Source organism: Nerophis ophidion, linkage group LG05 (genome assembly GCF_033978795.1).
Source record: "Nerophis ophidion isolate RoL-2023_Sa linkage group LG05, RoL_Noph_v1.0, whole genome shotgun sequence".
Lineage (NCBI taxonomy): Eukaryota > Metazoa > Chordata > Actinopteri > Syngnathiformes > Syngnathidae > Nerophis > Nerophis ophidion.
The window spans coordinates 27,715,817-27,728,594 of record NC_084615.1 but is presented as its reverse complement, the minus strand read 5'-3'; the positions used below and the strand labels follow the sequence as shown (position 1 = coordinate 27,728,594).

At 42.7% G+C, this 12,778-nt stretch overlaps 1 protein-coding gene across 2 annotated transcripts in view; it reads left to right on the top strand.

The window, feature by feature from the left end:
- The window catches only part of meis2b (Meis homeobox 2b), a 110,378-nt gene that overhangs the window by 92,820 nt on the left and 4,780 nt on the right, over window positions 1–12,778 (top strand). The window contains exon 12 of one of the 2 annotated variants that reach the window (XM_061900419.1): window positions 5,408–5,498. In XM_061900419.1, the coding sequence (XP_061756403.1) occupies window positions 5,408–5,466 (59 nt within the window). In that variant the 3' untranslated portion in view covers window positions 5,467–5,498. Of the gene's footprint in view, window positions 1–5,407; window positions 5,504–12,778 lie in introns of both variants that reach the window. The other variant, XM_061900418.1, reaches the window with a different exon arrangement.

Below are 12,778 nucleotides of genomic sequence, written 5' to 3'. Positions count from 1 at the left end.
CTGGGTGGCGGGGCTCTCCCTTAGAGATAGGGTGAGAAGCTCTACCATCCGGGGTTAGCTCAAAGTAATGCCGCTGCTCCTCCAAATCGAGTGGAGTCAGATGAGCTGGTTTGGACATCTGGTCAAGATGCCACCCGAATACCTCCCTAGTGAGGTGTTTAGGGCACGTCCGACCGGTAGGAGGCCACGGGGAAGACCCAGGACACATTGGGAAGACTATGTCTCCCGGCTGGCCTGGGAACGCCTCGGGATCCCCGAGAGGAGCTGGACGAAGTGGCTGGGGAGAGGGAGGTCTGGGCTTCCCTGCTTAGGCTGCTGCCCCCGCGACCCGCCCTAGGGTAAGCGGAAGAAGATGGATAGAGTAGACATAAAAAGACTTAAATTAGATGAAAGTGGATCGGTAAACTATGTCTAAGTCTAAAAGCATCAACATAACACAGTGATTACCGATACATTGGAGGCAGCCACCACATATCTAAAAAAAGTCAGATTTTTTTCTGTGATTGTTGGTCCAAAGCTTATGAAGATTTTTTCAAAATTAGAGAAATAATTGTTATTCTTTTTGGTCGTTCTGTTTATTTCTTTTCAGTTATTGTGCCGTTTTGTATTGTAAGTTTATGAGCTGGAGTATGTTTAGAACTATATTTAGACTTATTATTTTGGTTTATTTCATCAGACACAGCCACACACTTCCTTGGTAGCAGTCATGGCGCCTGTTGTTTAGAGTTGTCTCTTCATACACAACTCTGGTTTGATATTGTCAATACTGACACAAGTGGTGGACAAGTGTAGTACGACTGAGTACCGCTTATTAGACACAAGTTGGGGTAACTCGCTCTATAAACATGAAATCAGGAAGGTTTTGTGTCCATCAAAGAGTATGTATATTACACACCTTTTGGAGGTCCATCATTGATACGGGTCTTTTAAGATAAAATCTGTTCAAAATCCTAAAAAATGCTTGAAGTACAGTAAAGATGAAGAAAGGTAATCAAGGTTACCCCTTTAAACACATTCGACATAGGTTTTATGGCATCACAGGAATGGAATAACGCTCCATCTCCCAAGTATTCGTACTTGGAAAAATTTACATCAGAACTCAAGTGTATGTGGTACTACTGTTACTTTAAATTCCATCCATCATCTTCCGCTTATCCGAGGTCGGGTCGCGGGGGCAGCAGCCTAAGCAGGGAAGCCCAGACTTCCCTCTCTCCAGCCACTTCGTCTAGCTCTTCCCGGGGGATCCCAAGGCGTTCCCAAGCCAGCCGGGAGACATAGTCTTCCCAACGTGTCCTGGGTCTTCCCCGTGGCCTCCTACCAGCTGGACGTGCCCTAAACACCTCCCTAGGGAGGCGTTCGGGTGGCATCCTGACCAGATGCCCGAACCACCTCATCTGGCTCCTCTCGATGTGAAGGAGCAGCGGCTTTACGTTGAGCTCCTCCCGGATGGCAGAGCTTCTCACCCTTTCTCTAAGGGAGAGCCCAACCACCCGGCAGAGGAAACTCATTTCGGCCGCTTGTACCCGTGATCTTATCCTTTCGGTCATGACCCAAAGCTCATGACCATAGGTGAGGATGGGAATGTAGATCGACCGGTAAATTGAGAGCTTTGCCTTCCGGCTCAGCTCTTTCTTCACCACAACGGATCGATACAACGTCCGCATTACTGAAGACGCCGCACCGGTCCGCCTGTCGATCTCACGATCCACTCTTCCCCCACTCGTGAACAAGACTCCTCGGTACTTGAACTCCTCCACTTGGGACAGGGTCTCCTCCCCAACCCGGAAATGGCACTCCACCCTTTTCCGGGCGAGAACCATGGACTCGGACTTGGAGGTGCTGATTCTCATTCCGGTCGCTTCACACTCGGCTGCGAACCGATCCAGTGAGAGCTGAACATCCCGGCCAGATGAAGCCATCAGAACTACATCATCTGCAAAAAGCAAAGACCTAATCCCGTGGCCACCAAACCGGATCCCCTCAACGCCTTGGCTGCGCCTACAAATTCTGTCCATAAAAGTTATGAACAGAATCGGTGACAAAGGACAGCCTTGGCGGAGTCCAACCCTCACTGGAAACGTGTCCGACTTACTGCCGGCAATGCGGACCAAGCTCTGACACTGGTCATACAGGGAGCGGACTGCAACAATAAGACAGTCCGGTACCCCATACTCTCTGAGCACTCCCCACAGGACTTCCCGAGGGACACGGTCGAATGCCTTCTCCAAGTCCACAAAGCACATGTAGACTGGTTGGGCAAACTCCCATGCACCCTCAAGAACCCTGCCGGGAGTATAGAGCTGGTCCACAGTTCCACGACCAGGACGAAAACCACACTGTTCCTCCTAAATCCGAGGTTCGACTATCCGGCGAAGCTTCCTCTCCAGTACACCTGAATAAACCTTACCGGGAAGGCTGAGGAGTGTGATCCCACGATAGTTGGAACACACCCTCCGGTCCCCCTTCTTAAAGAGAGGGACCACCACCCCGGTCTGCCAATCCAGAGGTACCGCCCCCGATGTCCCCGCGATGCTGCAGAGTCTTGTCAACAAAGACAGCCCCACAGCATCCAGAGCCTTAAGGAACTCCGGGCGGATCTCTTGCCGCCGAGGAGCTTTTTAACTACCTCAGCAACCTCAGCCCCAGAAATAGGAGAGCCCACCACAGAATCCCCAGGCACCGCTTCCTCAAAGGAAGACGTGTTGGTGGGATTGAGGAGGTCTTCGAAGTATTCCCTCCACCGATCCACAACATCCGCAGTCGAAGTCAGCAGAACACCATCCGCACCATACACGGTGTTGATAGTGCACTGCTTCCCCTTCCTGAGGCGGCGTATGGTGGTCCAGAATCACTTCGAAGCCGTCCGGAAGTCGTTTTCCATGGCTTCCCCAATCTCTTCCCATGTCCGAGTTTTTGCCTCCGCGACCGCTAAAGCTACACACCGCTTGGCCCGTCGGTACCCGTCCACAGCCTCCGGAGTCCTATGAGCCAAAAGAACCCGATAGGACTCCTTCTTCAGCTTGACAGCATCCCTCACTGTTGGTGTCCACCAACGGGTTCTGGGATTACCGCCACGACAGGCACCAACAACCTTGCGGCCACAGCTCCAATCAGCCGCCTCGACAATAGAGGTTTGGAACATGGTCCACTCGGACTCAATGTCCCGCACCTCCCTCGTGACATGTTCAAAGTTCTCCCGGAGGTGTGAATTGAAACTCTCTCTGACAGGAGACTCTGCCAGACGTTCCCAGCAGACCCTCACAATGCGCTTGGGCCTGCCAGGTCTGTCCAGCATCCTCCCCCACCATCGCAGCCAACTCACCACCAGGTGGTGATCGGTAGAAAGCTCCGCCCCTCTCTTCACCCGAGTGTCCAGAACATGAGGCCGCAAATCCGATGACACAACTACAAAGTCGATCATGGAACTGCGGCCTAGGGTGTCCTGGTGCCAAGTGCACATATGGACACACTTATGTTTGAACATGGTGTTTGTTATGGACAATCCGTGACGAGCACAAAAGTCCAATAACAAAACACCACTCGGGTTTAGATCCCGGCGACCATTCTTCCCGATCACGCCTGTCCAGGTTTCACTGTCGTTGCCAACATGAGCGTTGAAGTCCCCCAGTAGGACAAGGGAATCACCAGGGGGGAGCACTTTCCAGTACTCCCTCGAGTGTACCCAAAAAGGGTGGGTATTCTGAACTGCTGTTTGGTGCGTAAGCACAAACAACAGTCAGGACCCGTCCCCCCACCCGAAGGCGAAGGGAAGCTACCCTCTCGTCCACTGGGTTGAACTCAAACGTGCAGGCTTTGAGCCGGGGGGAAACGAGAATTGCCACCCCAGCCCGTCGCCAGAGTGGAAGAGGGTACAGTCCCTCTCGAGAGAACTGGTTCCAAAGAACTGGTTCCAGAGCCTTTGCTGTGCGTTGAGGTGAGTCCGACTATATCCAGCCGGAACTTCTCCACCTCGCGGACTAGCTCAGGCTCCTTCCCCCCCAGTGAGGTGACGTTCCACGTCCCAAGAGCTAGCTTCTATAGCCGAGGATCGGACCGCCAAGTGCCCTGCCTTCGGCTGCCGCCCAGCTCACAATGCACCCGACCTCTATGGCCCCTCCTATGAGTGGTGAGCGCATTGGAGGGATGACCCACGTTGCCTCTTCGGGCTGTGCCCGGCCGGGCCCCATGGGGACAGGCCCGGCCACCAGGCGCTCGCCATCGTGCCCCAACTCCGGGCCTGGCTCCAGAGCGGGGCCCCGGTGACCCGCGTCCGGGCGAGGGAAATCTGAGTTCATTTTGTTGTAATTCCATATAAGTCTTTGAGTTTACTTTAAATTAATCAATTCAATAATTATAATGAAGCATACATGTTATATTCCATATTTTGTAATGTATTGCAACAGTTAACGACTGATTGTGATGGATCACAGGTGTCGGGCCAGATCTGAACCGCCACAACTTTTTATTTGGCCCTCGGAAGCCTGGAAATAATATGCGTCATTAAAATACTTTATATTTTCTTACTAAATGTATGAGTTTATCTCCATTTTGACAGAAAAAATACATGTATTCAATGCAATTGCATATTTTTAAAACATAAATATTATAATGTAACAAATATATGATCATACATTCAAACAATTTTGTTAAACTAGAAATACATACTTTTTATCTGTTTGACTTATGATTTCAAAGCAAATTTTATAAAGAAATTTTACTGCAACATTATGAAATTTACTGTGGTTTTACAGCAGTTTACAGACCATAAAAAAAAAAAAAAAACAGTACCACGTTTTTTGGACCATAAAATGCTGGCAACTGAGCTGCCAGTTTGATACTGTAAAAAACCGGTGGTACTGTTTTGCTTTTCACAATGGTACAGGGTAAAATATAAAGTTGACGTTTTTATCGTGAAATCCGGCAGCTGAATTGCCAGAATTTTATGGTAAAAATGCAGTTTTATATATACAGTAAAATTATATCATTGTACATTGTACATAAAAACCCAAATCATCAAATGCATAAGCAATTGTGTAATAATATCCTGCGATGAGGTGGCGACTTGTCCAGGGTGTACCCCGCCTTACGCCCGATTGTAGCTGAGATAGGCGCCAGCGCCTCACGCAACCCCAAGAGGGAATAAGCGGTAGAAAATGGAAGGGATGGATGGATATCAATCACTGTTCAAAGTGACTCTCTGAGGGCAAACTTAACTGTGACATGGCCCTCAATTAAAACAAGTTTGACACCCATCATTCATAATGTCATGGTAATATACTCTACGTTGATGCAGTTTGTCATTGAAAGAGTGACACCTGGAAGATGAGCAACTGAAGGAATAGACGCTGACAAAGCGACTCAGTACACACACAAGATATTTATATAATACATGATGTGCTTGTTGCAGGACCAATGGGAGGCATGGGCATGAACATGGGCATGGATGGACAGTGGCACTACATGTAATCTTCTCCTCTGAGGCCAGCGTCAATAACAGGGTAAAGTAAGTATAGCAGAGTTTGACTTTCTTTACTTGGAATATTCTCACCCTTATAACCAGTATCTTCACCGTCCACAGGAACACAAAATCAAACATCCAAATGTTAAATGTACGATGACGATACATCAACACAATCTGAAAAATTCTAACATTTCCCAAAATTCCACATTTTCATAGGCCAAATGATATTTGATTTATCCTTTCTACTTCCTCAACTTTCCAAGATGAAAACATTCAGTTTTCCCAAGAACATTTTTTAATTCTTTATCCTAGAAATCCACATTGTGACCTAAAAATTCCACTGAATATGAATATAATAATAATGTGAGTGAATTTTATTCCACATTTTGCAACCCATTAAAATAATTCCGCTCATTAAGGACATTTTGTATAAAAATGTTGTTCAAAAGCCAGAAAAATGTTACTTCTCTTCACATTTCAAAATAATGAGTTAACACATGTAATTAATCACAATAATTATCGTGTTACACACTTTTCATTTTGACCATAAAAGCTCTTTTACCTTAAAGGCCTACTGAAACCCACTACTACCGACCACACAGTCTGATAATTTATATATCAATGATGAAATATTAACATTGCAACACATGCCAATACGGCCGGTTTAGTTTACTAAATTTAAATTTTAAATTTCTCGCGGAGTTTCTTGTTGAAAACGTCGCGGAATGATGACGCGTGCTCGTAACCTCACAGACTGTCAGGACATATTAGCGCAGCACCATTTGCGGCTAAAAGTCGTCTCTTTTCATCGCGCAATTAAACAGTATTCTGGACATCTGTGTTGCTGAATCTTTTGTAATTTGTTCAATTAATAATGGAGATGGCAAAGTAGAACGATGGAGTTGGGAAGATTTAGCTTTTAGCAACACAAACACACGAGGATTCCTTGTTTAAAATTCCCAGAAGTGTAGCTTTACTATGGATCAGAGCGGTCAAGCGAACATGGTTCCCGACCACTTGTCAACCGGCAGGTTTCTGTGAGAAAATTGTGGTAAAACGTCGCCTCTTACCGGAGATCAGCTGAGCTTGCGCCGTCCATGCAGCTGACGTTGACTTCCCTCAGAGACTGGCCTTATGACACCCGTGGACACACCCCTCCGACTATCAGGTACTATTTAATCTCACTAAAACACTAGCAACACAATAGAAAGATAAGGGATTTCCCAGAATTATCCTAGTAAATGTGTCTAAAAATATCTAAATCCGTCCCAATGCAATCGCCTTATTTTTTTTTAAACTTTTAAATTTGAAAAAAAAAAAAATTCTAGTCCTTCGCTATCAATATCCTCATCCACAAATCTTTCATCCTCGCTCAAATTAATGGGGAAATTGTCGTTTTCTCGGTCTGAATAGCTCTTGCTGCTAGAGGCTCCCATTATAAACAATGTGAGGACGTGAGGAGCCCTCAACCTTGTGACGTCATCGTCTGCGACTTCCGTTAAAGGCAAGGCTTTTTCATCAGCACCAAAAGTTGCTAACTTTATCGTCGATGTTCTCTACTAAATCCTTTCAGCAAAAATGTGGCAATATCGCGAAATGATCAAGTTTGACACATAGAATGGACCTGCTATCCCTTGTTAAATAAGAAAATCTCATTTCAGTAGGCCTTTAACCGCTATACGGTCAGTCATCAGAACAATGCATGTATCCGTACAAAGGTGAGGGAGGCAACCCCGACTGGCAAATTTCACTCCAAAATAGACTGAAAGAACTTAAGAAAAAAACTGTTACTAAGTTTTGTGCAAATAAATGATATTTATTCAAGTAAAATGTTTAAAAAAACGTTCATGGATGACATTCTGACAATAAAATTGCATTTGTGTACAAATATTGGGGTCTTTTCTTTCTTTCTGAATATAGTGGGAAATGCCATAAAATGCCACTAAATGTATATATATATATATATATATATATATATATATATATATATATATATATATATATATATATATATATATATATATATATATATATATATATATATATATATAATGGCATTGTATGGCATTTCCCACTAGGGGAATGCCATAAAATGCCCATCCATCCATCCATTTTCTACCGCTTATTCCCTTTTGGGGTCGCGGGGGGCGCTGGCGCCTGTCTCAGCTACAATCGGGCGGAAGGCGGGGTACACCCTGGACAAGTCGCCAGCCATAAAATGCCACTAAATATAAAAAAACACACTTTGCCCAGACTTCCACATTTTCGATAACACAACTTTCCTTTGATCCTGAAGAATTTAAATTGATTGCGTGAACCCCAAAAGGGACAAGCGGTAAAAAATGGTTGAATGGATTGAATTTCTTAACAGATTCCAAATATTTTAGCATCAAAACATTCATGCTTACAATGTTCCACTTCCCCGACATGTTCACTCTTTCCAATATTCCGCATGATCGGTCATTGCATCTTCAGCCGTGCAACATACAACATAGTCTTGTAGTTGCTAAAATTCCTGTAATAGACCACGTTCAGCCTCTTCTTTCCCTTTCCATAATTATCCTCCGCCATGTCCCACTCGACGTCTTTTCTCACTCTGCAATTTGATGACAAACCCTCCTGTTTCTCCTCCGCCTCTTCTCGCCGCTGACAGTTTTTAAATCAAGACATATCGCCTGCCGGAGGCGCCCGAGCAAAGAGAATTGTATTTAACAGCCACACTCCAACGCTCAATGAGCCAGGCTGTAATGACACTTAGCTTGATTAATAGAGCTCTTTATATGTAAATAGCGGCACCATTTGCTTCCTTTTTTATGCAATTTGGCCATTTTTGCCAACCCAGCTGCTTCATCCCTTGTCTAAAAAGGTTCCCTCGTTGCTAACGATGTCTAACGGCATAGTGATGATGTGGAAAAAAAAAGACATACATAAATGTTGTACATATTTATGGAATAATTTACTTGTGTAATGATGACTGGGTAGTTACAGTGTAGTTCAATGAGGCTCGCTGTTTTTGTCTCCCCTAATTTCATCTGCGGCGAGAACATATGCTGAGTCAGCAGTACATTTTGCAGTAAAATGACTCTTTGACATGCTTCATCAAACCGGAGCCATAACATTTAACCAGCTTAAATCTGTGGGTCAATCTGCATTGTTAAACACACATAACCCTTGAAATGAAATTTATTCAATTCATGCTTTCATCACTCATTAAGAACATGCAAGCTGTAATTTCTGTCTGTTATTTATTATATATGTTGTAAGCACCTTTACCAAACAGAATCAAATGCAATAAGCATGATAGTTATATTTTACTGGATTGTTTTCTATGAATTCATGAAAAAATATTGTAAAAACAATTGCAATACAATATTGACAGTAGGGTAATTATACTGGTACTAGTACAGTATCGCGGTACTAATGAATAAAAAAACGGTACTATACTCCGTTTGAAAAGTACCGTTTCCTCTTATTATTATTATTATTTTTATTTTATTTTTTTAATGGGCAAAACGTTGCGTCGTCGTCACGCGTTGACATTGCTGGCTTTACGGTCACAGCAGCATGTTTGTCAGCGCACAGTCACTGAATACTTAAAAGCAGACACACTGTGTAGAGAGAAAAGAGAGAACGGACGCATTTTGGCCTAAAAATTAAACATAAAGGTGAAGCTATAACACTGAAACTCCCTCAGGAAACGATTCGGAGACATGGCTCGCTAGCTAGCTAGCAGCTAAAATCCATCCGCGATCGGCAGTGTCGTAGCTACTTTTAATCACTAATCCTGGTCTCCATGGTGGCAAATAAAGTAAGTTTTTAACAAGTATCATTCCTGCAGGACGAGGATTAGCTAAACATGCTTCACTACACACTGTAGTTCACCGGCGTCACAATGTAAACAAACGCCATTGGTGGATCTACAACTGACATCCACTGTAATGACACCAAGTAGAAGAGCGTTTCTAGTCAAAACTAATATGGTTACATTGATATATTATATCGTCACAAAATCTTTATTCCTTTTTATATCTAGAACAAAGTCTGACAAGCAAAGAAACGAGGGGCCAACTCATCAGTTGATCATATCAACATAGGTGCACTAACACTGCTTTAAATTTTTGGTCTGCGTTAGCGCTTATAATAACAATATCATTAATACTTGGTTAATATTCAAGTCACGAAATGTATATTGAGTATTGTTGGTGCTCTTGGGTGGTAATTATTTGTGTTTTATGGGCGAAAGAGAGGACCTCCTATTTTCTGTGCTGTAAGCGTTCCTTTATTTACGTTTATTTAGGTGTTAGAGTGCATTAAAAAAACTACAGCCGTTGTCAGGTCTTTCATAATGATTATAAACAATAGGCGAAATTCCCCCAAAAAAGTGCAGTTCCCTTTCAACTCATGTGATTAATCACAAACAAATTGCATTGTAAATGCACATACGCAACAATCATGCTATTTATTTTCACCGTACATGCTCCTTTATCTTAACCGCGACTGGTTACCTGAAAGGCGGCACAAGTAGTTACGTGGTCAGTGATTAGTTCAATGCGGAGATGAGTGAATATTCAGACTCTGACAATTGTGCTTGCAGGCAAATAGTACTTCAACATACACTCAGATGGGGACTCTAGATAAAACTATTACCACGTTTGAGCAAATAAATGATGTGCAATCAAGCAAAACAGTTAGAAACGTATCCTGTATGACGTTCCGGCAATAAAATTACATTTGTGTCCAAATATTAAAAAAGTAATTTAAATTATACAAGTGATTAAAAATGATTGATTGGAGTTCAGATATGTGATTAGTCTGATTAAAAAATGTGTCATTTGAGAGCTCTCATGTTAAAATGATAACATGCTCTTCAAGACTGACACAAATGTATCCTTGATTGGTTGTGGTCTCAAAAAAGTTTGTCTAGTTAACTTTGTCCATCGATAATGGAAGAGAGAATGGAACCATAATGATACAAATTGCATACAGTTGGGTGTCCAAAGTGCGGCCGGGGCCCAGCAGGCACACGACATTGATACGACATTGGTTATACAGACATGTCCTTTAAAAGTGACTTCTAAAAAAAGTTGCAAAAATAGTTGTATTTGTAAATTGAGACAAGGTTGTCTAAAGTTTTATCCACGTTGTTGGTTGGGAAATGACCAAAATCTAATCAACGTCACAACCTGACAGTGAATAAATGTCAAAAAGCATGTTGTTTCAATGTTGTATTTGTGTTGGTTGGGGAAATCCAAGAACGTAAGAGTCAAGTCAACGTCAGAACCTGATATTTATTCAACGTTGTCAAAAAGCATGTTTTTCCAAAATTAGGTTCAAGTTAATCAACGTGAGGGCAAAGGTCAGTTGTGAGGCGCAACTGGATTCATTGGGCCACCGTCTAAGGGTGTGATGGGATTTGTGTCATGAGATCTTGCAATATTAAAACATGAGAATATTTCTAGGGGGCAAACAATCATTTTTTTTTATTTTTATTTTTTATATTTTTCAAATGTCAGAAGCATATTTGTCAGACAGTGGGTGAGGGATCGGAACCGTCACATTACAAACACTACAAACTTAGAGCTCGCAGACACAGCTAGCAAACAGAGCTAGCCTGGGTGTTCCCCGTTCAGGCGGGTGTGACAGGAGAGATGAGTGGCCGTTCATCCGATCTCCTTGCCGTATGTCCGAGCAGGAACAGCTCAACTGCCAATCATGGACGCCAAGCCGAGACAGAGAAGCACCCCGACTTATGGCATTTGTTTACATTGTGTTGCCGGTGAGCATATGTATTTATTCCTCGTCCTGCAGGGATGATACTAATAAGAAACATACTTTATTCATCGCCATGGAGGCGAGGATTAGTGATTTAGAAGTAGCTAAAACACTGCCAACTGCGGCTGGACGTTAGCCGCTAGCTAGCTAGCCATGTCTTAAAGCACCTCTTCCTGAGGGTGTTTCAGCATTATAGCTTCACCTTTAGCGTTACTTTTTAAGAATAAATTAGTCTGTTCTCCTTTTTATGTCTACACACTGTTTGCATGTAAGTACTCCGTGATTGTGCGCTGCCGAACATGCTCATCTACCCGTGAAACCAGAAATTTCACAACATTGCGCTATCATGCCCGTTAAAAAAATGGGGTATGGGGGGGACCAATACTTTTTAGAGGTGGTATAGTACAGAATATGGTTCATTCCTGAAGGAACTCTTCTGAAGGAATCAATAAAGTACTATCTATCTATCCATCTATCTATCTATCTATCTATCTATCTATCTATCTATCTATCTATCTATCTATCTATCTATCTATCTATCTGTCTATAATTAGTATTGCAGTACTATACTTGTACCGGTAAACCTTATAACCCTATTATAACTTTTATAATATTTCATGTTAGTTTTTGTTGGTGTAAACAAATATAAAAAAAGCCTTGAAAATTTTGACTTCAAAGTGCGACCCAGCCAGTTTAAAAATAATGTATTGTTCAGTCATTTATTTAGTCTTGGTGGTTTTCTTTCAGGAATTCTGGGCCCCAATGAAAAAAAAAACCTGCCCTTAATTGTCCAGAATCTATCACCCAAACGATGCCCCTTTTAAACATTTTTGTCTCGTGTTGTTCTTCTGGTATTACAGTTGGACTTAGACAAACTTTATTGATCCACAAGGGAAATTGTTCCACACAGTAGCTCAGTTACAAAGGATGTACAGGATAAGGATGGAAAGGAGAATGAATGCACACAAGGGCACACAAAGAGGGTGAAAACAAAAGGTACAAAGTAGACAAAAAATTTACCATATTGGCATTATAAAATATAACATATATGTAATATTCACATATTATTTATACAGTATGTAATATATGCTGATATATTATATATAATAAAATGGCCCTTGCATCGTTTGATGCATGTGACACCATTCCATATATTGCATATATGTGTCACGCCTATGGATCATGTTTTGTTTTGGTCATGTTCGGTTTTGTTTTTTGGACACCTGTTTCCTGTTTTGCACTTCCTGGTTTGTTTTCGTTACCATGCCTACTCATTTGTTTCAGCTGTCATGTCATGCACCTGTTCCATCACTGATTATATCACTGCAATTTAAGCCATTCTGTTTCGGTTCTTCGGCCTGGCAACTTTACCTACTTACCTTCGTATTCCTCAACACCTTCATGCCAAGCCATGCTATTTCCGTCATGCTCTTGTCAAGTAAGTTTTTTTGGCACGACTTGGACTATGGGATGTTTTGTTTTTCCAAAGCAAAGGATGATTTGCACGAGCCAGGCGTACATTTGAATTTATTTAACACTATAACA